This window comes from Artibeus jamaicensis, unplaced genomic scaffold, assembly GCF_021234435.1.
Source record: "Artibeus jamaicensis isolate MK-2021 breed Jamaican fruit bat unplaced genomic scaffold, CSHL_Jam_final contig_497, whole genome shotgun sequence".
Taxonomy (NCBI): domain Eukaryota; kingdom Metazoa; phylum Chordata; class Mammalia; order Chiroptera; family Phyllostomidae; genus Artibeus; species Artibeus jamaicensis.
The window spans coordinates 9,123,088-9,147,069 of record NW_026521863.1 but is presented as its reverse complement, the minus strand read 5'-3'; the positions used below and the strand labels follow the sequence as shown (position 1 = coordinate 9,147,069).

Genomic DNA, 23,982 nt, shown 5'->3' with positions numbered 1-23,982 from the left:
ATTACTTTATAAAGTAATATTTTAAAAGATCTCTAGTAATGAAAAGTGGAGATAGATGATAGACATTCTAGTAATAATAGACAGTAATAGAAAACAATGACGGCTAAGGAATATATATAAAGCTTATACTCATAAAATGTCTGCCATGTGCCAGGCACTGTTCTGAGTGTTTTTCACACATTCTGGATCACAATTTTCACATTGGTGGCTTAGGTGCCATCTGCCTTCCCATTCTGCAGAGGAGGAAAGTGAAGCCAATGGAGTTTCAGTGTTTAGCCCAAAGTCAATGGCAAAATGCAAATAGTTACTCTGAGAATACAAGTCATAAAGTAGTAGCCTGTTAAGGTATTTGCTTTCATTGTCGATGCTACATAAAAGGAAGCAAAGTGTGGAGTTCAAGGGGAAGCTGAGTGCGATGGCACTTTCTACACAGAAGAGAAATAGAAGAAATAAAAGAAGGAGGACTGGCAAGAAGGGGAACAAGATATAATCGTAGCAATGGAATTGCTGGGTCAAAAGGCAGATCCATTTTTAGTTTTCTTAAAAAAATTCCATACTGTTATCCACACCTATCCAAAAGAACCTATGCACCCCAATGTTCATAGCAGCATAATTTACAATAGCCAAGAGTTGGAAGCAACCTAGGTGCCCATCAGTAAATGAATGGATTAAAAAACTATGGTACATTTACACAATGGAATTCTACGCAGCAGAAAGAAAGAAGGAGCTACTACCCTTGGCAACAGCATGGATGGAACTGGAAAGCATTATGCTGAGTGAAATAAGCCAGGTGTTGAGGGACAAATACCATATGATCTCACCTATAAGTGGAACCTAATCAACAAAACAAATGAGCAAGCAAAATATAACCAAAGACACCGAAATAGAGAAGAGGCTGACAGGGACCAGAGGGAAGAGGGGAGGGAATTTCAGGGGAAAGGGGGAAGGGTTTACAGAAATAAGTACAAAGGACACATGGACAAAAACTAAGGGGGTTAGAAATGGGAGTGAGGTGGGGAGCACTGGCGGGGGGAGGGGGCTGGGATGGGAGTAAAAGACAGAAAACTGTACTTGAACAACAATTAAAATAACAAATAAATAAAATAAAAAGAAGGGGAGTAAAAAAGAGGAGAGAAGGAGCTGTAGGAGTGTAGTAGCAAAAGAAGAGAACAGGCACAGGGAGAGGAAGGTGAGGATGATGAGGAGAAAGTGAGAATGCAGACATTGAGGGAGAGTAAAGTACCAGGGGAAATCTTGGAATTTCTAGCATAAACAATTGAGTAAACGATAGCCCTACAGCCAGTTCATATATGTATTCATTCAGTAGTAAGCATATTGAGTTTGACATACATATGAGGCACACAAATGGAAATATTGTTTATAGGATTTAAGGGACTAGGGATTGGGAGAAAATTTGGAATAAAGGTATAAAATTGGGAACCATCAGTGTATGGAGAGTAGAAGCCTTGAGTTTGGAAAAGATCACCCAGATGTGCCGAATGACAAAGGATTGAAGTCAGAATCCAAGGGAAGGTCGGTGTGTTGCACAGAAGCACCGGAAGGGGAAGCCAGGGAGGAGACTGAGCAGAACAGCCAGTGCAGAAACAAAGAAAATCCAGACAGGGCGTGTGCCGTGGCAGTGAGGGAGGGACTCGAGAGAAAAGTGGGTCCCAAGCACCAAATGCTGCCAGGATAGAAAAGAAAAGTTCATTAGAGATCTTGGCAAAAACAGCATCAGCCTCAAGCTGGGTGAGGAGACCCATTTCCGTGGGTTGGGAATGAATAGGAATTCAAGAAATAACCGGAGCATGAAAGACTGTTCAGTCGATAATCTGAATGTTCGGGCTTTTAAAAACTGATTTCACATACAATACTGTTATCTTTGGGTGTTTTACTTTGTATTATGTCTTTCTCAGCATTTTGTAAAAGGCTTGGAATTTAAAATTACAGAACTGCGAGTGGAAGGGCTTCCTCTCTCCCTTTCTCTCTCTCTCCGCCCCTCTTCCTCCTTTCTCCCTTCCCTCCACCCCTTTCCCTGGCTTCCTCTTTATCAGGTCGGCAGTTTGGAGGTTGTTCCCACTTGGTGTATTCTCAGTCCTGTGATCATGTCCTGAAATTATCATCTGGCATATCGTCCCTGATCTGGCTGGTGACTAGGTTCGGTTCCTGATTTTGAGGCTGTGTCTCTGTCTCCTCTCTCCATTGGCCCTCAGGTGGCTAATTGTTTTACCCTAGGACATGGTTTGATAACTGTTTTCCTCTTTAGCTCTTCCACAGGTGGGGAGCTCCCATGTACCACCATCATTGAAAAGTAGCTCTCCTCAGATTAGTGGAGCATTTTTTTTACTCCCTTACCAGGGGCCAGGAGGGAAGCCACTTTCTGCTTCCAGTTCAGGGCTCACCAGGTCCATGTTTTTGGTCATACTTGATTCATTTCTCATTCCACACTGGATTCATTTCTCATTCACAGGAATGATGGCCCTATTGTTGAGCCTAATTGTGCTTTTTTGGTGCTTTGTTTCCTTTTGTCTATCATTGCTCCGCTCACAACAGAGTAGAGTGTGAACGTGTGAATTCCCAGGACCATGACTGAATGGAATCCAGTCAAGCTTCCATTCAGTAATGGAAGTTTCCATCTTAAAATGGACGCTTCATTACAAGCTTCCATCTTAAAATCACAATCCCTACCCAAAGTAGCCTCCACATGCCAGCAAGACATGTGTTCATTTCCTCTCCTGGCACCTTCAACTTTTTTCTATTCTGCAGAAATGTCAGGCACTTTAACAACTTCATACTCCGAAGACTTCATTCCCTTCACCTAGTTCCCCTATTTTGCATCTGGTTTATGCTTACTCATCCTTTTATACCCAGTCAAATACTACCTCCACCATGAAGCCTTCTTGGCCTCTAAAAGGCAGTCAGCTCTTAATAATAATCTTACATTTATTCAGTGTTATTTATTTATAGTCACTGTAATCATTGATTTATATGATCACCCAAAGACTTTCATGCTAGGCCCTATTTTTATCTTCCTTTTCGCAGATGAGGAACTTCATCTTGGTGTGGTTAAGTAACTTCCCCTCAGATCACACATAACTAGTAGCAGAGCCAACACTGGGACTCCGGCCAGTTGGACTGCTGGGCCGATTGTTTAACTCTGTGTTACTCTGCTCCTCCTAATGTCTGTATTCCTACAAATGTTTTGCTGATGTCTCTGAAGTGGATATTATAATTCATGTATATCCATGTGGGACATTCATGGTAGTAACATTATCCACCCTATGGTCCAACCCAGAACCTGTAAATGATCTCAGGCCCCCTTTGCCAGTCTCACACATTTACTCGATCTCGTTGTTTCTGAAACTTTACCAAGTTTCTTTGATCAATTCTGCAGTTTAATAGTGATGACCATTTTCATTCAATGACTGACCAAGACTTCAAGATAGAGTTGATGGTCTTGAATATGGCATTTCTCCAAAATCTAACACCTAGTCCAATGCCTGACACATGGCTCACTCAGTGAATATTTACCAAAAGATTAAATGTGTCCTACGTCAATTTTTACTTTCTATGATCCCTTACTAGTAGTGCCTGGCATGAGTGCAGATTTAACAAATATCTGAAAAGCCATGTACTGCTCGATTATTCAGAGCTGAGCTATGCCTTCACTAGCAGATAACAGCAGCAGAGTTAAGCCACATGAAAATTTAGTCCAACATTTTTTTCATCTCCAAAGTGGCACATATGCAGAGAAAGGGACTTAGGATTGACTGACACTGAATTTGAACCCACCTGGAAAGTCAAACCACGGCATTTCCTTGAAGGTAAGATGAACTTGTGCTGAGTAAATCTGTCCTTCTATCTAAAATATTATTTCCTCAAAAACCACAGTAGCTTTCTCCAGCATCCTGTTTTAACCATATCCTCCAGTAACTAAGAATCTGGAACCCAAGAGTAGGAATCCGTGGGGTGAAAAAGGAGCACTGGGAAGAGGGACAGAACTCTTCCAGTGGTGGCTAGCAAGCCCCTACCTAGTAATCCATTCCCCAGATAGCTGTCACACACTTCTCCTCTTGAAGTTCTATTAGAGTCGGTCAGTATGTTCAACAGCCCCCAGAGTTTGAGCTCTGTGGCAGGTTTACGCAAAGAAGGAAGGATCAGCTCAGCCATTTCTGCATAGAGGTCTGTTGATGTAGCCTTAAAAAAAAGAAGCTGCCCAAATTTCAGCTGTTTTTGGTTGATCAAAAACATGACAATATATATTCCTCACTTCATCACTGACTATCACCACGTACCTAAGACACACACCACAGGTGTGGAGGTCTGGTAAGGGGACAGCAAGTTCCCTCTGAGGCTGAAATCAGCTCTGAGCTGCTCTCTGCACACAGGCCACATAAAGACCAGGCAATACATGTTCTGTGGGTAGTGAAGGCAGAACTTTCTTGTGAAACAAACACAAGTACTGCATTTTTTTGACCATAAGATACACCTAGGTTTTAGAGGAAAATAGGAAAAAAATTTTTGAAGCAAAAAAATGCGGTAAAGTATTTAATAACATAAGTAACATTATATTAAAAATATATACATTTACCAATGTAAATGTAAAGCTACATTCGGACTATAAGATGCACCCCCATTGTCCTCCCAAATCTGGGGGAAAAGTGTATCTTATAGTCCAAAAATACAGTACGTTTACTGTTAGACTGATCATCCTAGAGAAGACCATCCGGTGCCAGCAGGTAACCCAGCCACAGGGCTAGAAATGAACGTCCACTCACACTCAGAGGGCTGGCCCTACTCGGCATGGAAACCGAGCCGCAGAACCACAACTGATGTGCAGAGACTTTTGTTGCAGGAAAAAGTTTTCACTTGACACTTTACTCTCAGGCAGGACTTAGTGAAGGGATTTTATTGAAGAGAATTCTTGAACAAACACCGTCATAAAGTTTTGATCTAAGATAATTCTGACAGGTCTTCCCCACGAGTGCCGTCCATGAAAGGAAGAAATCTCAGGAGCTTTAGGTAAAGGAATTATGTACAACAGTAAAAAAGCTAGTGTGTCACATTCCTTCTGAGCCTTGTCATCTTTAAATTAAGGCTGTTTTCCTTTCTAAGTTAAAAAGTCTGCTGCTAAAATCCAAGACCAGAGAACTTTCTTAATCAACTTTTCATATATGCTAGTTGCTATTTATTTTCTCCATTTGTTTGTTTATATATTAATTTGTGTGAGAAACTAATCATAAAAGAAAACTAAGCGATACTAATTTAGTTTATAATGCTTTGTTATCACCACGGTGTGATATACAGAAAGCCTTATACACATCAAGGGCCGCACCCATGGATTCTTAGAGATACTTAGGGATTGCTCCAAATCTAATCATGTTGAAGATTTCCCAACAAGCTGTGACCAGTTTCTATAGGTGATGACATAAATTCTGTTTTTTCAGGCCACAACTTGGTAAGTTATGCTTTTTGTTTATTCAACTACCAGTTATTGCAAAATTACTCAGTGTCAAGGCTTAGAGATTCAATGGTAAGCAGGTTCTCACACAGCTTCCAGTCAAACACAGACATAGAATTAAACAAGGATAATAGTTCTACACATAAGTGCTGTGATGCAGCTCATTATAGAATTTACCCAAGATTAGGGAGCCAGGAAAGGCATCCCGTGAGTTGATAAGAAACCAAGACCTGAAAGATAAAGGCCTGAGCGTAAGAGGATCTGGCACAGGAAAGAGGTACAATCCAGCAGACATCAACCACAGAGTGGGGCAATGACCACATTCAGAGTAGCAAAGTCACGTGTTTGAAAGGATAGAGTTTAACTGAAGGCTTATGAGAAGCCACTGAACAAATGTCTGCAGGTGAGTGGAGTGTGTGTGTGTTCAGATCTGCATTTAGGAAAATTCGCTGTGACTGCTGTGTGGCAAGTGGACTGGAGTGGAGCAGGTGCACAGCAAACAGCCTAGTGAGCCGAGGGAAGGACAAGCATCGTATCCATGAAGATGGAGAAAGATACAGGAGGTAAAACCAACAGAACTTGGTGAGTTATTACCTTCGATTCCATGTGAAGTTTTAGCAATGAAAATTCTGCTATTTCCCTTCAGAGGAGAGAAGAGAGTACTGGCAAACAGCCAACATATCAGCTGAACAAAAAATAACAATGCTGTTCTACCACACGGATAAGGACATTTCAAATGCTAAGCATCTAGTTTCTTGAGCAGTTTTATTAGCATCATTTACCGTGCCCACCTCAACAATTAGGTCGGAATCAACAAAAGTGCCTTAAAAGTATTGCCCTTCCCCCACAGGTGGTAAGCTACTCATTTCATACCTCAGCACCAAGCAATGCTCAGCACATATGGCTCCGTAAACATAAGTTTAGTGGAAATGAAATGCAATTGAGGATATGATTAGGTCCAATGTGTCAAGCCTACCAAAACTAACTGGCATAAAAATATATGTCCTGTGCTACACTTTATTTAGGGAGCAAATACCGCCAGAAAATTAAACTAATTTTCTGAATGGGAAGATAAAGTAGGGTAAGCACTGAAATGCAGCTGTAAGACGTGCCTAAGAGAGACATTAAGTCGTCCTGCCCAGAGGCATCAGCTATGAGACAAAAAGAACAGGTAAATATACACACTGGGAGAGCAGAGCTAATTGCATCTAGGAGTGCAGATTGGCTCATGAAATGAGAATGATCCCTAAATGGGTAGAGTTCTCACCAATAAAAACAGAATCCACTTGTGCCCAGGTCCCAGGGGGAGCGGGTTACATGCCACTAGAGTGGTAACAGCTCCAGACTGGGAATTATGTGGATGTATGTTAGTCCTTGGGTAAAATCACATCTGCATTATCTGTTCCAACACCCAGCATTATGTTTTTTTTTTTTTGCTTAAAGTGTGGATATTTTAACTCAAGTCACAATTAAATCTCCTGTCCCTACCTCTTACAGAGGCTGATACATGATAGAGTCAGGAGAGGTCATCGGTGAACACTAAAAGAGTGTTTCAGTGGATGGATGAATTTACTCATTTGAAGTGCTCAGGTGTCATCTTTATTGTCTTTGTCCCAATTTCTTCTTAAACATTCTTTCAGCGGAAAGGGAGAAGCAAGGTAAGAACAAAAATACTGCATTTCCTTTCTCAAGGATCCAGCAGTCCTAATTCTTCCTTTTCATTTTTTCCACATAACACACATGTGCTTGTAATTTTACACATTTTTTCTTTTTAAAAAATTTTATAAACTTTGAATACTCTGAACTTTAGTCTTTCTGACTATTTTTACAGCTCTGTCTCATGTATTTGCTCTTGCCCTTGACCATGGGAGCCTCCTTTAACATTCTGTACATATGTTTTTATATCTAATTTTAGCACAACTCCCATTGCAGCCACATCTATTCTCTCTGTTGTTCTTCTCTGTCTTCATTGTGATCATTCATATTTCTATTAGCAAACAACACCCACCTGCTTGTTTCCAACAGATCACACTTCCCCTTCTGAAAGTTTTAGATGGTGCATTTCCTAAGGTACATAAATGACTATAATTCATGTTTTCATTTTTAGTTTTCAGCAGTCCTGTCTCCAGAAGTTTCCACCATTTTTTAATCACTAGCAAGCCAGTCCTCCTTATTTAAAATTAGCTTCAGAGTTCAAATGTCCTCATTGCCTTCTCTATTTCTGGGATGTGAAATTGTTAAAGTAAGCAGGAAACTTATCTTCTGTCCTGCTTTTTAGTAAGATGTCCCTTCCAGGAGCTGTCTGCTTCAATTTCCCCGTCACTATGACCATAACCTTCCTTGACATCCATTTTCTAATCTGCAGTGGGAAATCATTTCCTGCATTCTCTATTTGGCAGGAAGTCTATACTATATCCTCTCAACACCCTGCTTCTGATTCTGCTGTTGGCTCTACTCCAAAAACTCAAACCTATGTATCCATCAGGAGGTCATTAGATTTGCCAGAAGTGTCATGCATACAATCCCACACCATCCCAAATTCCCTTTTGTTAGAAACGTCATGTAGCATAGGTCAACTTTTCAATTTCCCCTGCCCAAGTTTTCTCATCTACTAAAAATAATGTACTTGCTCAGTTAACTTACCTAATTTATGCAAATGTATGACTATAGAATTATTTTAAGAGAAACCTACAATTTCAGTGTCATAATTAACAGAATTTGTCCCCATAGAGGTTGCATGAGAGGTTGCCCTGGTAGCACAGTTAACTTAAAACAAAAACAATTCATGTATAGTTCATTAAAATTGTGGTTACATGTCTTGATCTTTCAAAGAAAATAGCTAGGTCTTAAACAAATGTTTGGCAATCATAAGAAAACCTTGAAACCTAACAAAGAATCATTTCATTCCATTGTGGTTAATGCAGTGGAGGACAATAAATCCCTAGCCCAACTTCAAATCGACTTGTCTAGTTTTCCACACATTCATCAAACTAATGCTTAGTATCTAAAGTCTAGAGTGTTCCAAAGGGTACTTACAAGAACATTGCCATCTGAAGCCATGAATGACACCAAACTGGCAGAAACAAAAGCTAGAAGAGAAAAAAGAATTCAGGTAAATATAGTGTTAAAGTGTTCATAAAAGCATGTACCTCTTGACCTGGGGATGCAGGTCAGAGGCATTTCTGTCTCAGTTGATGGCCTTTTAATACAGAATTCAATAAACCAGCTGTTTAAAAGCAAGTTTATAAAATAAACTAAAATTTCATCCGTACATTTGTCAGTATTCTTTCAAGTCTACAAAACATGAATATTATTTGTATACTTAGTATTGTATTACATAGAAACATATATCTCTGAAAGGCAAAAATGTTTTTCCCTCCATGATGTGCGACACGACATAAGATGTGGAACTATTGGATCCATTGGTATTACTCTGATGATACTAGCTAAGCTATTTCAGAAATTCTGCTCATTCCTCTACCTCTGAAGTCCCAGCTTTAACATGAAGACGGGTCCCTTTTGATGTATTGCGCTTTGTAGTAGATCACCTGAAAACAAGACACCCTGTGGTTTCAGGGAAAGCAGATGAAAACAAATAGAGAAAATCTCATATTTTCAGACTTTGACAAGCAAGACACTTGTTAAACATCCACAAGCCACAGAAACTCACTCGAAGCAGAAAGCCTTTCAATTTCTTCCCAGTGACACCACAAATACAGTTCCACAGCCCGTGTCAGTGGCTCCCAACTTTTGAAGAATGGATACTCCTTTTTAATGTCAAAGATGCCATATTTATATCACAAAAACACAAAGAAAACATTTATTTGTAAAATGGCAAAGAGAAAAATCATAATTTTAAAAACTGATAAATTGTGTTACTTAATTTAACTTGTCTATTTAAATAATACACTGAAACCTAAATTTAAAAAATCAAATCGCAAACTGGTAAAAATAGCTACATATGCATTTGGTGTATAAAAGTCATAATGTAAAGAGTTCCTCCAGATCAATAAGAAAATAATAAACAAACTAATAGGCTAAGTCAAAGAAAGTTCCAAAAATAAAAATACATATGACTAATGTTTAATGTCCATTAGTAAAAAAATGAGAGCTGTATAAAACAATGTTGTTCCATTTTCATTCTTCAAGGCTGACACATATGAAAAAAATAAGTGACAGCTGCCACATTTGCTGCAGGTGCCTTGTAAAGAGTCATTTGTCATTGAAACGTCAAATTATTACAGCCTGGCTGGAGAGCATTTTGTCAGGATGACGACAGTCATGATGGCTACTAACATTTGATGTCCTTTACTGTGTGCCATCAGTTATGCTAATCACTACCACATCCAACATGCAGAGTTGCACATTACACCCTCATGGAAAAAATAAGTAGGAAACATGAGCAGTGTGACACCATTGATTTTCTTATCAAAAAATACAGCTTTATATATATTCAACTCACACACCAATGCATTGGAAGAAAAAGTCTGAAGATATATACAGCAAAATGTGAAAGTGGAAATAAAAAGTAATTCATTTTTCTTCCCCTATGTATTTATAGTCTTATAAGTATTTGTTTTAAAAATAAAATGATTAGATAAAATGCTATAAATATTTTTGACTCTTTATAGCAATGCATTTTTAGCATGCATTGAATGAGTGAAAACAGTAAAAGAGTGAATTCAGCAGCGCTTTTAGGTAAGGAAGCTTATAGAACAGTAGAAACTAAGAGCAAAGCATTGGATTGGTCTGGGTTGGATTTAAATCCCAGCTTGGCAATTTATTTTGTAATTTTCATCAAGTAGCTGATATTGTGGGGCCTCAGGACTCCCATTTATAAAATGGGGATAATAATAGTATTTCTTTCTTGGGGTCAGATAAGAATTAAGTGAGAAAATATCTTTAGAATGCTCATAGCAGGGGTTAACATGTAATAAGTGTTCAGTATCTTATTGTTATAAAAACATTTATCCCTTAAGCAAGCATTTATTAGAGGTCAACTATACATGAACTTTAAATATGATATAAACTACTACCACGTAACTTTTCCTGACTCTACCCAGATGGCTGATCAGCCTCTTCCCTGTAATAATATAATAGCTCAATTTATTACATTTTTAAAACAGTTATTATGTGCCCAGCCAGCTGATGATTTTTATGTATCAGGTTGTATGATTGTCAGGACCATGTTATGACTAATCTACTATATTAGTCCCATATCTTAGATGAGACAATTTAGGCAATTTAGAGAAGGAAGTTAGTAAATTAATGTTTCTGAATTCAAACTCAAACTCCAGAGCCTGTTCTCCTACCTATCACAGTACCATCCTGGCTTCCTTGAAATCTCCCATAGGACGTTGACCATAACTAACTCCTCAGTGTCTCTGTATTGGACCATGACGCTGTGGACCAGTCCCCCCATTAGATCACGAGAATGTCAAAGGTGGAAGCCAAGAGCTAGTCTTCATGCCCCAAGCCAAGCCCAAGCCCAAGCCCAGCCCAAGCCCAGGGAAGGCCACAGCTTAGGCAAGAGTGGTCAAAATGACTTTCTAAACTAATAGATCACACCCTCAGAAAATTTTATTGCTTCAGTGGAATTCTGAGTTCCTACACTCAGCCAGCTTATTAATAGTAAAGCAAGCACAGAATTTACAGGAGGTTATAAAAGAGAAAGGGAAAGAATTATCTTTAAGTCTACTCATAAGCACTGGGATTTGTTGACAATACACTAGTTTGGTCACTGATGATACTAAGCCTTCACTAGATGTTGAAGAATATTTCTCTTGTGTATATTGTATCTCTTTACCTCCTAGTTATCTCTTAAGTGTGTCCACTCTGTCATTACCACCATCCTAGTCCTATGCCTCAGCACCTCCTTCTTGGACTACTTCATGGACATTCTAGCTGATGTCCCAGCTTTCTTTCTTGCCCAGAGTGATGTTTTTTCAATGCACATGACTATTCTTCTCTGTCTTTAAATCTCTACAATGGCCATTGAGTCTTGAGATAAAGAACAAAATCATAAAAATCTCCTAATCTGACCTCTGTCTCCTCTCCAGCCCCATCTTGGATCATTTCCATGTATTTCTTTTCATTTCCTTGATTTACTGGCTTTTTAAAATTTTTTATTTAGTTATTTTTCAAGTACAGTTTTCTGTCTATTTCTCCCATCCCAGCCCACGCCACCCCATGCTCCCCCCCCCTCCCATTTTCACCCCCCTTGGTTATTGTCCCTGTGTCCTTTATACTTGTTCCTCTAAATCCCTCCCATTTTTTCCCCTGAAATTCCCTCCCCTTTCCCCTCTGGTCACTGTCCCCCTGTTCTCCATTTCAGTGTCTTTGTTTTTATTTTGCTTGCTTGTTTGTTTTGTTGTTTAGCTTCCCGTTAAAGGTGAGATCATATGGTATTTGTCCCTCAACACCTGGCTTGCTTCATTCAGCATAATGCTTTCCAGTTCCATCCATGTTGTTGCAAAAGGTAGTAGCTCCTTCTTTCTCTCTGCAGCATAGAATTCCATTGTGTATATGTACCACAATTTTTTGATCCATTCATTTACTGACAGGCACCTTGGTTGCTTCCAACTCTTCACTATTGTAAATTGTGCTGCTGTGAACATTGGGGTGCATAGGTTCTTTGATATTGATGTTTTAGGGTTCTTAGGATATAATCCTAGCAGTGGAATTGCTGGGTCAAAAGGCAGGTCGATTTTTATTTTTCTGAGAAAATTTCATACCATTTTCCATAATGGTTGTACCAGTCTGCAATCCCACCAACAGTGAACTAGGGTCCCCTGTTCCCCACAACCTCTCCAACACTTGTTGTTTGTTGCTTTGTTTATGATAGTCATCCTGACCGGTGTAAAGTGGTATCTCATTGTGGTTTTAATTTGCATCTTTCTGATAGCTAGCGATATTAAGCATGTCTTCATGTGTCTCTTGATCTTCTGCATGTCCTCCCTGGAGAAGTGTCTGTTCAAGTCGTTTTCCCATTTTTAATTGGGTTAGTTGTCTTCTTAGAGTGGAGTAGTGTAAGTTCTTTGTATATTTTGGAGATTAAACCTTTGTCTGAGGTATCATTGGCAAATATGTTTTCCCATACAGTTGGTTCTTTTCAATTTAATACTGTTTTCTTTAGCCACCCAGAAGCTTTTTATTTTGATGAGATCCCATTTGTTTATTCTCTCCTTTATATTTCTTGCTCTAGGGGACATATCAGTAAAAATGTTGCTGCGTGAAATATCTGAGATTTTCCTGCCACTGCTCTCCTCTAGGACTTTAATGGTTTCAAAGCTTATGTTTAAGTCTTTTATCCACCTTGAATTTATTTTGGTGTATGGTGTAAGTCTGTGCTCAAGTTTCATTTTTTGCTCATAGCTGTCCAGTTCTCCCAACACCATTTGTTGAAGAGGCTATCTTCACTCCATTTTATGTTACTGCCCCCTTTGTCAAATATTATTTGACTGTAGAGAGTTGGGTTGATTTACTTGGTATTTTAAAATTTTTTTGAACATGTTTCTACCCATCTCAGAGCCTCTGTGCATGCTTTTCTTCAACAGCCCTCACCCAAGATAGCTTATACCAACTAATCCTTCAGCCCTCAAACCAAATATCATTTAGTCAAAAAAGTGTCTTCTGATCCTATCATCATCCCCTTTTATATGCACTCTTAACACCTTCTTTTTTATTCATAGTGTTCTCATTATTGTGTTATTAATTTTGCAATTGACTCTTTAACACCTGACCCCACTATAGTATAACTTACCTGTGGGCAGGCACTGTGTCTTATCTGGTTTATTTGATTATTGCTGTATCCCCATTTTATACACAGAATAATTCAATAGATACTTGTTAAGTAAATGGACTAAAAATACAAGCAATAAAAGCATTAAACTTGAGATGAGTTTCCATACAGCAAACCTATGAATTCAAACTTTGTTGTTTAGTGGAATATTGTGCTCATGAATATCACAGTAGAAATCTCCTTCCCAGGATACAGAAATGAAACTGTGTAGAAATAAGATTCAATCAGTGGTACAGGGTAGGGAGGAATCATGAGGGATGGAATGCCCTTGGGGAGACTATCTGTGAGTGTTATTTAATAGAACTTCAGTACTTATTTCTTATAATTGACATACATGAAATCTAAAATATCACCAAAATAATTGGGGGTAGAAGAATCATCAAAATCACTTAAGCCCAACTCTTGCTTCTCCTCTTCAGTACGAAGCATGTAGCCATTATCCAGAAGAATTAGAAAATAAAACAGAGGTCATGGAGATTCATGTAAATGTATTTGCTTATTGTTTGGACAGTAAGAAGCAGCTCAATTAACCATGTTATTGGGCACATGGACTCTATATATTGATAAGCTAGGTATGTAGCTCTAAGATTTTGATCAAAATATTTATAAAGCATACAATCAAAGCAATTTATGAAAAATAATAATAATGCTAGAAATAGAGGTTTTGAAAGTAGTGATTTTCTATATTCCCAACCCTTTCTGAGACTATAAGTGAGGGCAAGCTGCCTGTGAGTGAAAGAGTTATAGAAAGAAACAGTCATTGGATATATCATGATAAAGAATTTTTGCATAATTCCCAGGCAATAAAAATGTACGAGAGTCTAATGACTCTCAGAGAACTTTTGTAAATCAAGAGGTTTGCAGTTCTTTGCTATCAACAAAACGAAAGAAGAATCTATTTTACATGTGTGTTAGTCATTAAGAGCCCCTGTTCTGATAGATCACCAGGTGGTATTCGGCATATACTTGGAAGGAGTTCAAAAGGTACTTCATTCCCATCTATTTGTTTATATGAAAAAGAGTTTTAGGGACTTAGATACATAATGATCAATAGTAGAAATAACATTGCTTCTCAGCTTCTTCTCATTGCAGCAACAGATAATCTGCGTTCATGGGTATGTGACCAAATCAGAGGGACCGTCTCATGAAACAATGCAACATTGGAAAACAATATATACCTCTGTATCAATCGTTACTGTCAAAATGTATAACATATTCACATTGTTCGTTAAATTATACACCAATAATAGTGGTAATGATAACTCACTCCAAATAAAATCTTTTATGGCTCAAAGAGTTATATCAAAAATTTTCAAGTCGATTTAAATATGCATTCTTTTGCTGAAATCTATGATAGAATCACCAATAAAATATTTTCAAGTATAAAAATATGATATAATTGGATAAAAATCCATGGAGTAGTGAAATGAAAATCTGACTTTCAGGGAAGTGAAGAGAAGGACAAAACAGCAATTTAGAATTTTAAACTCCAAAGATTACTTTTTTTAAAAAAAGTAATGGGGCATATAAAATCTCCGTGACATTTTTATTGCATAGTTTATCATTTAAAAAATATATAAACTTCTTTACCATCAAGATTTATAATATGCCAGAAATTACATCTTTTGTAACTATTTAAACGTATGATAAAAACTCTGAATGAAAATTTAATCCTCACCCAAGGATATGGTTTATTGAGTTTAGAGAGGGGGGAGGGAGAAGGGAGAGCGAAAGAGAGACATCGATGTGAGAGAGAAACAGCCATCGGTTGCCTTCCCCATGCTCTCCGACCGGAATCAAACCTGCAACCTAAGTACGTGCCCTTGACTGGAAATCGAACCCACAGCCTCTTAGTGTCCAGGACAACATTCCAACCAACTCAGCCACCCAGCCAGGGCTTTAAATGACGATTTGAAGTATAAAAGTATTCACAGGGCTTCCAAACTCTTTTATGACTACACGACCAAAAATATTGAAAACTGCTGTGCACACATCCTGTTGAACAGATTTCACTTGCCACTTGTTAAATGTGGAAACGTACAAAAATCAATTTCTCTGAACAGCAGATGCCTCATCTGTTAGACAGAAATAATAATAACCAATTCCCAGGATTTTTGTTAAAATTAAAAGAAATACCACATGGGAAATGCAGGGCACAGAGCAAGCTCCGTGAGTGGAAGCAGTTACCTTCGATGGAAACAATTACTTAGGAATAGCTTTGTTACAGAAAACTGTTCTTCCTAATGGAATTAGCACACGACTAAAGCGTTTGAGCAAGTGTGATAACAAGTTTTATCTAATAAAGTAGCTTTCGCACTTCAAAGTTGATTAAACTCCCTAACTATCCTTCCAGCCACATTTTTGGTGCCTTGTTTCAGAGTTTAAGGGAACAGCTTTCGCAGGTGTATTTGAGACAGTTGCCTTCTTCAGAGGACAATTTAACAGGCCACAACAGGAGACGTAGCCAAAACAAAGAGGTCATTCATTTTTTTTTAAAGTGATATGAAATAAAATGTATCCTCATAAACCCTAGAACAGAAAAGTGGAAAGCATAGGTCATTATCAAATGAACTATAAAGTCAATTTCAAATAAAAAGATTTCCCTTATTATATACTGGTTGTTAAGGACTAAACATTTGTGTCCTCCCACCTAATTCATATGTTGAAAACAAATCCCCAGTGTGACAATATGTGGAGGTAGGACTATGGGGAGGGAATTAGGTCAGGAGGGTGGAGCCCTCATCAATGGGATTAGCACCCTTGGAAGAAAAGGTCAGAGAGCCGGTCTTCTTGTGACAACACAATGAGAAGACCACAGTCTGTGGCCCAGCGGAAGGCCCTCACCGGGACTGGCTGGGCTGGCCCCCTGACGTGGGACATCCAGCTTCGGGGACTGGGAACAATACATTTTTGCTGCTGAGAAGTCACCCGGTGTGTGGTGTTTTGTGACAACATTTGAACTGACTATGATACTGGTGAAGAATCATTTCATTTTGTGGTAGGCACAAACAAAATGCAAGTTTATTCTTGCAAGTATTTTAGAAACTGTTTTGCCAGTTAGTAAGTCAGAAATAGGGGCTTTGGTCGTAGAGAACTTGAAAATGGGTAAACAAACCAAGACTATCAACATGCAACAAATGCTCTATTGATAAAGAAGGTCTTTGCAAGTATAATTAGTATTTTTTGAGAACTAAAAAAAATTCACTAAAGGGAGTTGTAGGTTCAACTGATTCAAAAGTAACTGCCTTGACGAGTCCCCTGTGGACACTCGAATCTTCAGGATGGTGCAGCATGTCTCACATTTTCACAATTTTTATACAAGAAGACGATTTGTTGTGATTTAGAGATTATATTTCCAATGGAAAGAAACTGTGGGCTAGGTTTATTCTCTCTCTCTCTTTTTTTTTTTTTACAGAGCCTTAAGTGAAAAGAACAGAATGCTGAACTCAAATTTTTAAAACCCACAGATTAAGTCATAACATGTTCATCCTCTAACATTACAATGCTTACGTTTGACAGGACATTCTTAGAGCAGTAAATGGACACATAGGAAGAATGTCCACAAATGCAGGCAACTAATGCGAATTATTCTTAATCCAGAAAGTAGAGCTAAAGAGGAAACAAGCCACTGGTCATTCTTGAGGCAGAAGTCTCAGGAATGTCTCTTAATCACCAAAAAGCATGTAATACACATGGCAACCAAGTGCACCCTAAACTAGCAATTAGAAGGCCTGCAGGCAAGCGTGCTCTGCACAATGACAGGCCTTCAGAACAATGCCATGGGATGCAGGGGTGAAAACTCATCTTGGCTCATCTGGGTCAGCCAAGGACGTGAAACAATCCATTAGTTTTGCCGGTTAGCAAGAGATTTGTCTTGTCAAGGCAAAGCAGGAGAGATGAAAAATGCGAGGTGACCTCCGGGTGATCACATGCACAGGGAGGGAGGGGTGGGAGTGGGGGTCCGGGGTTGGTACTTTAGCCAGGAAATTTATGAAAGGAAAAAATGGCTTGATCCAAGTTATTTAAAAACTTTTTATTTTAAATTTAAGCTCTGTTGTCACTCTGGTTCCGGTTGATTTATTACGTGCTTTAAAACATTCTCATTCTTTCTTTTAAATTTATTTTCTCTTTCTTACTGTCAATTTTCCACTCATTTTGCTGCATCACTTTTCTGCTGTCCCATTATTTTGAGGGTGAACTGACAGATGGCCTTAAGAGCCAAAGCTTTTAAAAAATTTTATTGGGTGACATTGGTTAATAAAATTATACGGGATTCAGGTGTACAATTCTACAACACATCATTTGCATATTGTACATGCAGGTCGTCTTCCATCACCAATAAAGGGGGGATAAGTCCCCCCTTTATTCTCTTCAACCTCCCTCTACCCCCTTCCCTCTTATAATCACCATACTATAGTCTGTGTCTATGAGCCTGCGGGGTTATTTTAATCTTTTACATCTCCACCCAGCCCTGAAACTCCCTCCCTTCTGACAGCTGTCAGTCTGCTCTCTGTATCTCTGACCCTATTTCTATTGTGTTCACTAGTTTACTTTGTTCATTAGGTACCACATATGAGTGAAATCCTATGGTACTTGTCTCTCTTTGACTGGCTTCTTTCACTGAGCATAATGCTCTCCAGGTCCATCCTGCAGCTTTTTTTTTTAAACAGAAGGAAACTAAGATGGTTAAAATTATTTTCAACACCACTGAATACTGTGACACAATCATCTGAGCAGATTGGCAGGCTTCTTCCTTACTCTTTTTTCATGCATTCCCACATAAGCTGTCAGTCCTGACAATCAACGCTTAGACATAAAAATGTACAAATCTAAGGGGGAAAAAAACCTTCTTTCAGCCAATGTCAATCGCTGCTCCAAAAGGACCATTTTACCATAGTAACAAGGAGGCGGCAAACTGCAAGAGATCTCCAACAATCTACCTCTTTTTCCTGGAAGAACCTGACCAAACACAAATGGCTGTTGTTTGGCCATGAGCCTCGGGGAGACACGAAGCTCCCTTGTATCTCTGGACTGAAGGGGTCTCCCGCCCTTCTGCTGGCATCCAGAACCCAAAACTTCAAAGAATTTGGTCTGTACCCCCAGCATGTCCTTAGTCTTGGGTAAGCAGGGCCCTCTTATCTGCTCTGGGGTCATAGCGGGGTGCCACTGGGTGCCACTGTGTGTGCTCTGTGCCCATCACTCCCAACTGGGGCACTTCTCCTTCACCAGAGCATGGAGTTGACCTGATGCCTGAAGAGCACCAAGCCTCATCTCCATGGGATTGATCTGTTCTCATCATTGTTTTACCTCCATGATGCCTATCCCCTAAGTGCTCCCCATGGCCCCCCAGAATCAGGTTGACACTCTAACTTTGGGGTACTTGGATTATTTATATAAGAAGGGGCCCCACAAAACATACTTGTGCATGCCCTAACCACACAGAAACACATGCACACACCCTAGCAGCCTTTGTGCACCAGTGCAGATAAAACCTGCCTCTTCTCCTAGGCCAGTGACAGAGATCCAAGGAATGTCCAAGAAGGAGCCAGTCACTCTAAAGTCCAATCTCGCTTCACGCTTAGGTTTCATTTAAGGGCTTTGTGATCAGAACCCAAGCAGCCTCCTCTGATTAGTACCAGCCCCAAGGTGCCGCATCATGTAGGGAAAGGACCCCCAGGCCAATGATGAGGTCACAGGGAGCATTGGTAGCCCCAAGTCAAAGTATCAATAGTTAGACCTACTACAGACCATCCCATGAGCACCCCCCAGCTTCCTGCAATGGCAGCCCTTATACAACCACACCAGACTCCTAAGTTCTCTCCCTCCAGCCTGTGGGGTAAGAGCAGATGCCCTGTGCTAAACTGGGCCAGACAAGAATGGCAAATTTGGACGACCCTTACCTTCTGTCATTTGCAACTGTCAGTTTGTCCACATGAACAGTGATAATATTTTCCTCTATGGAAGATGGTGTCCCTTTCTGCTTGTGAGATTTGGACTGCCGTGCACACTGCTCTGAGGCAGCCAAACAGTTCGATGCGGCTTCAACGAGCAACCTTCTGCTGAACACTCTGCATTGCAGTGAAGAGGTCCACCCGTGTGGAAGCGGCCCCTGCCTCAGGACCACTGCCAGCTGGGGGGACAGCCAGGAGAAGGAAACTAGTGTAAAAGCAGACTACTGTTTGTACTGGCTGCTCTGGAGCTGGGGTTAACATTCCTCTTCTGTCTGGTTCGCCCTTTCATGGAGAAATATCACCTTCATGGGGCTTTTGACTTTGCAAAGGTAGTGCCCAAGGCTTATTCAGACTGGAGAGGTAGAGACCACGAAGAACAAAACTGTTGTACCTAAAGCTGTTTTTACCCAGGAGAGGGTGACTCCTCTGGGAGGCTCTTAAAATGATATTCGGCAGAATTAATGCAAACTGTTTTCTACCTTCACATCAACTCTGTAATGTTACCTGTGCTTTTACAAATGAGGAGGCTAACACACAGAGCAGGTGAAGTAACTACAGAGCTAGAAATTTATAAGGTCAGAAAGTTATAAGTTCTCTTACAATAACCTTTACCTTCTCAACCTTTCTTTAGCAACATTAAAAAAAGGTTTCCTTTAATTTTTCTGCAGATAGTAAATTCCATTACATTCTTACAGCACAAATGAGTCCAATAATTCTTGTAGCTGTTTCAGGCCAGGCATACAATGGACACCTAATAAATGTCTATTAACTTATACACGATCCTGCCTGCACTTTAACTTAGGGCGGGTAAACTATTTACCAAATTTGGAAAATTCAGAAGGGCCTTACATGGCTCAAAGTAATTGATGTCTTGTACCCAAAGGGCTACCTGAGGGGACCACAGATTAGCAGCCAGTGGATATTTTGAAGGGTCTGATCAGCAAGGCATATAGCTCCTAGAAAGAGACATTGGAGAACCAAAGGCAGTTTGTTTTGGAATTAAGCATTATTGCCAAGGCTCCATTCAGAAATGATATGGGGCTGACTTCCTGGTCGGAATCCTAAACCCACAGGCTATTGACTCAAGGCTTCTAGCCCGCCAGGTACAGGGGTACAAGCACCTGAATTGTGCATCTGCAGACAATTCTGGGTTAATGTGTCCGAAATTTCTAAAGAGTGACCAATGTAGCCAAGACACATCTACTTATTCTTTAGGAAGGTCTATTAAATTAAAGCCATTCTTAAATACGCCCAAATTAAGACCTTTGTTGACACAATCCATGTAAACTATTGCCTTCAGGAATAGATTAGCTCTCTCTGGAATCATAGCATGTAGGGAGAGACACCTAGTGGACAAGATGTAAGTGCACTGTTTAGCTTGGGACCAAAGACCAGAAAACATCATTCTGACTCCCTAACACTTTTTTATTTCAATAGAGTTGTTAAACAACTAGAATTATAAACCCAGAAATATAAGTTTTACAAAAGAATGTTTTGTGCTTATTTCTGAAGGAAGTGTTTTTCTCTTGCATTTGTTTTTTCATTAGACTGTCTTACTGCATAAGGTTCTGAGAATACAAAAGTTGGAGTAGATTGTAAACGGCCAGTCACTTCAGTTCCCCTGCCCCAAACGTGTGTGCTTAGTCTTTGTTTCCAGCCCCTTACAGACTTTATGTGTGAGATTTTCCATCTGTCTTTGGGTCGTTTTATTCTTGCTTTTAATTAAGTGAAGCCAATGACATTTTTTTTTCCAGCCTGCTTCCTGTGGTCTGCCCGGCTTCCTGTGGCCAACCTACTCTCTTCATCTCTTGATCACTTTTCACTTACATCTCACCTACACACGACACTGTTTTAACTCCCCTTCTCACATGCACTTCTACGTGCCCCTGCCACCCTCCTGCTGTCCCAGATAACCATCTAACCTCAAAATTCTGTCACCAAAACAACAAATCATCTTTTTGAATTATTGAATTACTCCATATCACTAAAATTTGGTTGTGTTAAAATTTTATCTAAGACATTTTTAAAAAAATAAATAGACAGGTTTCATTGTAATTTATATGAGCTCCTGGACTCAAACTCAAAAAAATTTACATCAAACTCATAGAAAGAGGAACACTTGCTCCAGGGGAAGCCAGATGACATTTACAAAATCCGGCAATTTTGAGGTTGCCGTGTTGTAAAGACCAGCCGTGGGTAGTCCCAGAAGAATGAAGCATCAGGGGAGAAGGAGAAGCTGAGGAACAGCAGAGCACCGGATGTGTGGATGGAATAGTGATCTCGAAAGGACATCCTTCCTCCCTGAAGCGCCAGCTGAAACCAGGTGCATCAGAGATAAACTGCCAAGCCAAGCCCTTCCCAGATTCCTCTCCTGAGCAACCAGGGTCCTTGTTCCTTTATTTTAGGAAGTGAAATGGACCTTACTTCCTCTATCACATATTTGATGGTGAAATGTTGAACCTTTTTCTTTGCTCTCAGGGATAAACCACAGGTTCTCATTATCATTCAACAATATTCCTTCATAAGTGCTCATTAAAAATAGCAGTAAGAACTATAACAATTAAAAATAAAGGCTCAATACTTTTAGATGATAGGATTTACATGTGAAGAATAATCTACACCTGAAATATTAAAACTGAAAATTGGACATAGAAGAGTTGCTAATTACAAGGCCCATAGGTAAAAATCAATAACATTTCTATCCATCAGTGACAAATAGCATGCAAATAAATATTTTAAGAAGATACATGTAGAGCAGGGGTGTCAAACTCATTTTCACTGGGGGCCACCTCAGCCTTGCTGTTGCCTTCAAAGGGTCGAATGTAATTTTAGGACTGTGTAAATGTAACTACTCTGTAACAGTTAAGCAAGAGCTCGGCACTGCCACCAGGTAGAAAGAAGGTGCCGGACAGTATAAAACAAGGTGGAGGGCCGGATTCAGCCCACGGACCTTGTGTTTGCCACCTGTGAACATTAGAATGAATCTGACAAAAGGTGCCCAATATTGTCATGAGAATATCTATATCACATTACTGAAGGAGATTGAAAAAGACCTCAATAAATAGGAGGATGTGTTGTGTTCTTTAACTGGGTGACTCTAATGGTGACAACGACTATGGGGAGTTCTTTTTCTTTATCCTGTGGTGATAGGATATTACCCTACCTTTTCTTCTAGAGTGTTTGGGGCTTTTTGCTTTTTATATTGGGTCTACGATCTACTTACAATTGATTTTTATTATGGTTTTAAATAAGAGTCAAGTTTCAGTTTTTAAATTAATAACTAATAGTCTCGGTAAATTTTTTTAAATATGTTATTTATTTATTTTTAAAGAGACAGAAAGGGAGGGCGAAAGAGAAGGAGAGAAACATCAGTGTGTGACAGAAACATCAACTGGTTGCCTCTCACATGCCCCTCAACTGGGGACCTGGTCTACAATCCAAGTATGTGCTTTGACCAGGAATTGAACTGGTGACCCTTTGGTTCACAGGCTGATGCTCGATCCACTGAGCCACACCAGTCAGGGCTGTCTCAGTAAATTTTTTTTTAATATTGTGTTTTTCCAATTGGCTCTAACCATAAAGGAAAAGCCTGGTAAGTTAGAATACACTAAAATTAAGAATTTCTATTCACTGCCGTGACAGTTGTGGCCCAGTGGGTTGGGTATCATCCGGTAAACCAGAAAGGTTGCTGGTCAGATTCCCAATCAGGGCACATGCCTGGGCTGTGGGTCAGGTCCAGAGTTGGGGGTGAGCAGATGCCAAATGATCCATGTTTCTCTTGCACGTCAATGTTTCACTCCCTCTTTCTCTCCTTTCCTCTCTCTCTCAAAATAAATAAATAAAATCTTTATTTAAAAAATCTCCATTCACTAAATGACAACCTTAGGGAGTATAAAAGCAAGCAAATGAATGAGAAAAAATGTGTGCAATACATACAAACTATAGAAAGTTCATACCAGAATGTATAAAGAATTCCTATAAACCAATAAGCAACAAACAGAAACCCAAGAGAAATATGGGGAAAGACTTAACATTGATTTCACAAAGGACGATATCAACTAGCCAATATAGACTTGAAAAGATGCTTACTGAGGGAAATGCAAGGCAAAACTTTAACAACAACAACAACAAAAACTTTAAACACCCCCCCAAATCCTGAAATTTAAAAGACTGACAATGCCAAGTGTCAGACCTTGTAGAGCTAATGAAAACTCTCAAACAGTGCTGTTGAAGGCATAAATTAGACCGTCTTTGGAAAACTGGCAACATGTACTAAAGCTGTGGCAACAATTTTAATATCTAAAAATGTAAAACACATGGTAAATATATATATTTATATGTAATGAAAGAGAAAGTGGAATAGATTGATAAAAAATAAAGCCAGACAATACAAGCTTCATAAGCATTTAGATATATAACCTCAAAAAAATCTCAAGTAGTCACAACTCATAGAACTGGAAAGAGATATAAACAACTTAGCAATTATAGTTAAAGATTATTACACAGGTCTCTCAAAAATCAATAGCTTCAACAGGTAATGAGTAACCAGAAATACAGATGACACCAATTAGTAAATTCAGATACACAGAACACTATACTTGAGAAAGAGAATGCACATTCATTTTCAACACACAAGGTATATTGTCAAAAATTGACAAAGTACTATATGACAATGGGAGCCTTGATAAATTTTACATGATTTTAACACAGATTATGTTCTCTGACCATGATAGAAATTATGGTCAGAAATTTCTATTGTGAAATTTCTA

The 23,982-nt window shown here is 39.3% G+C and overlaps 1 protein-coding gene across 7 annotated transcripts in view; it reads right to left on the bottom strand.

Moving 5' to 3' along the window:
* IPCEF1 (interaction protein for cytohesin exchange factors 1) overlaps window positions 1-23,982 on the bottom strand; it is a 154,849-nt gene that overhangs the window by 72,647 nt on the left and 58,220 nt on the right. For all 7 annotated transcript variants that reach the window (XM_053668683.1, XM_037157623.2, XM_053668684.1 and 4 more), the window contains one exon: window positions 8,498-8,550. In XM_053668683.1, coding sequence (XP_053524658.1) covers window positions 8,498-8,521 — 24 coding nt within the window. In that variant the 5' untranslated portion in view covers window positions 8,522-8,550. The remainder of the gene's footprint in view (window positions 1-8,497; window positions 8,551-23,982) is intronic.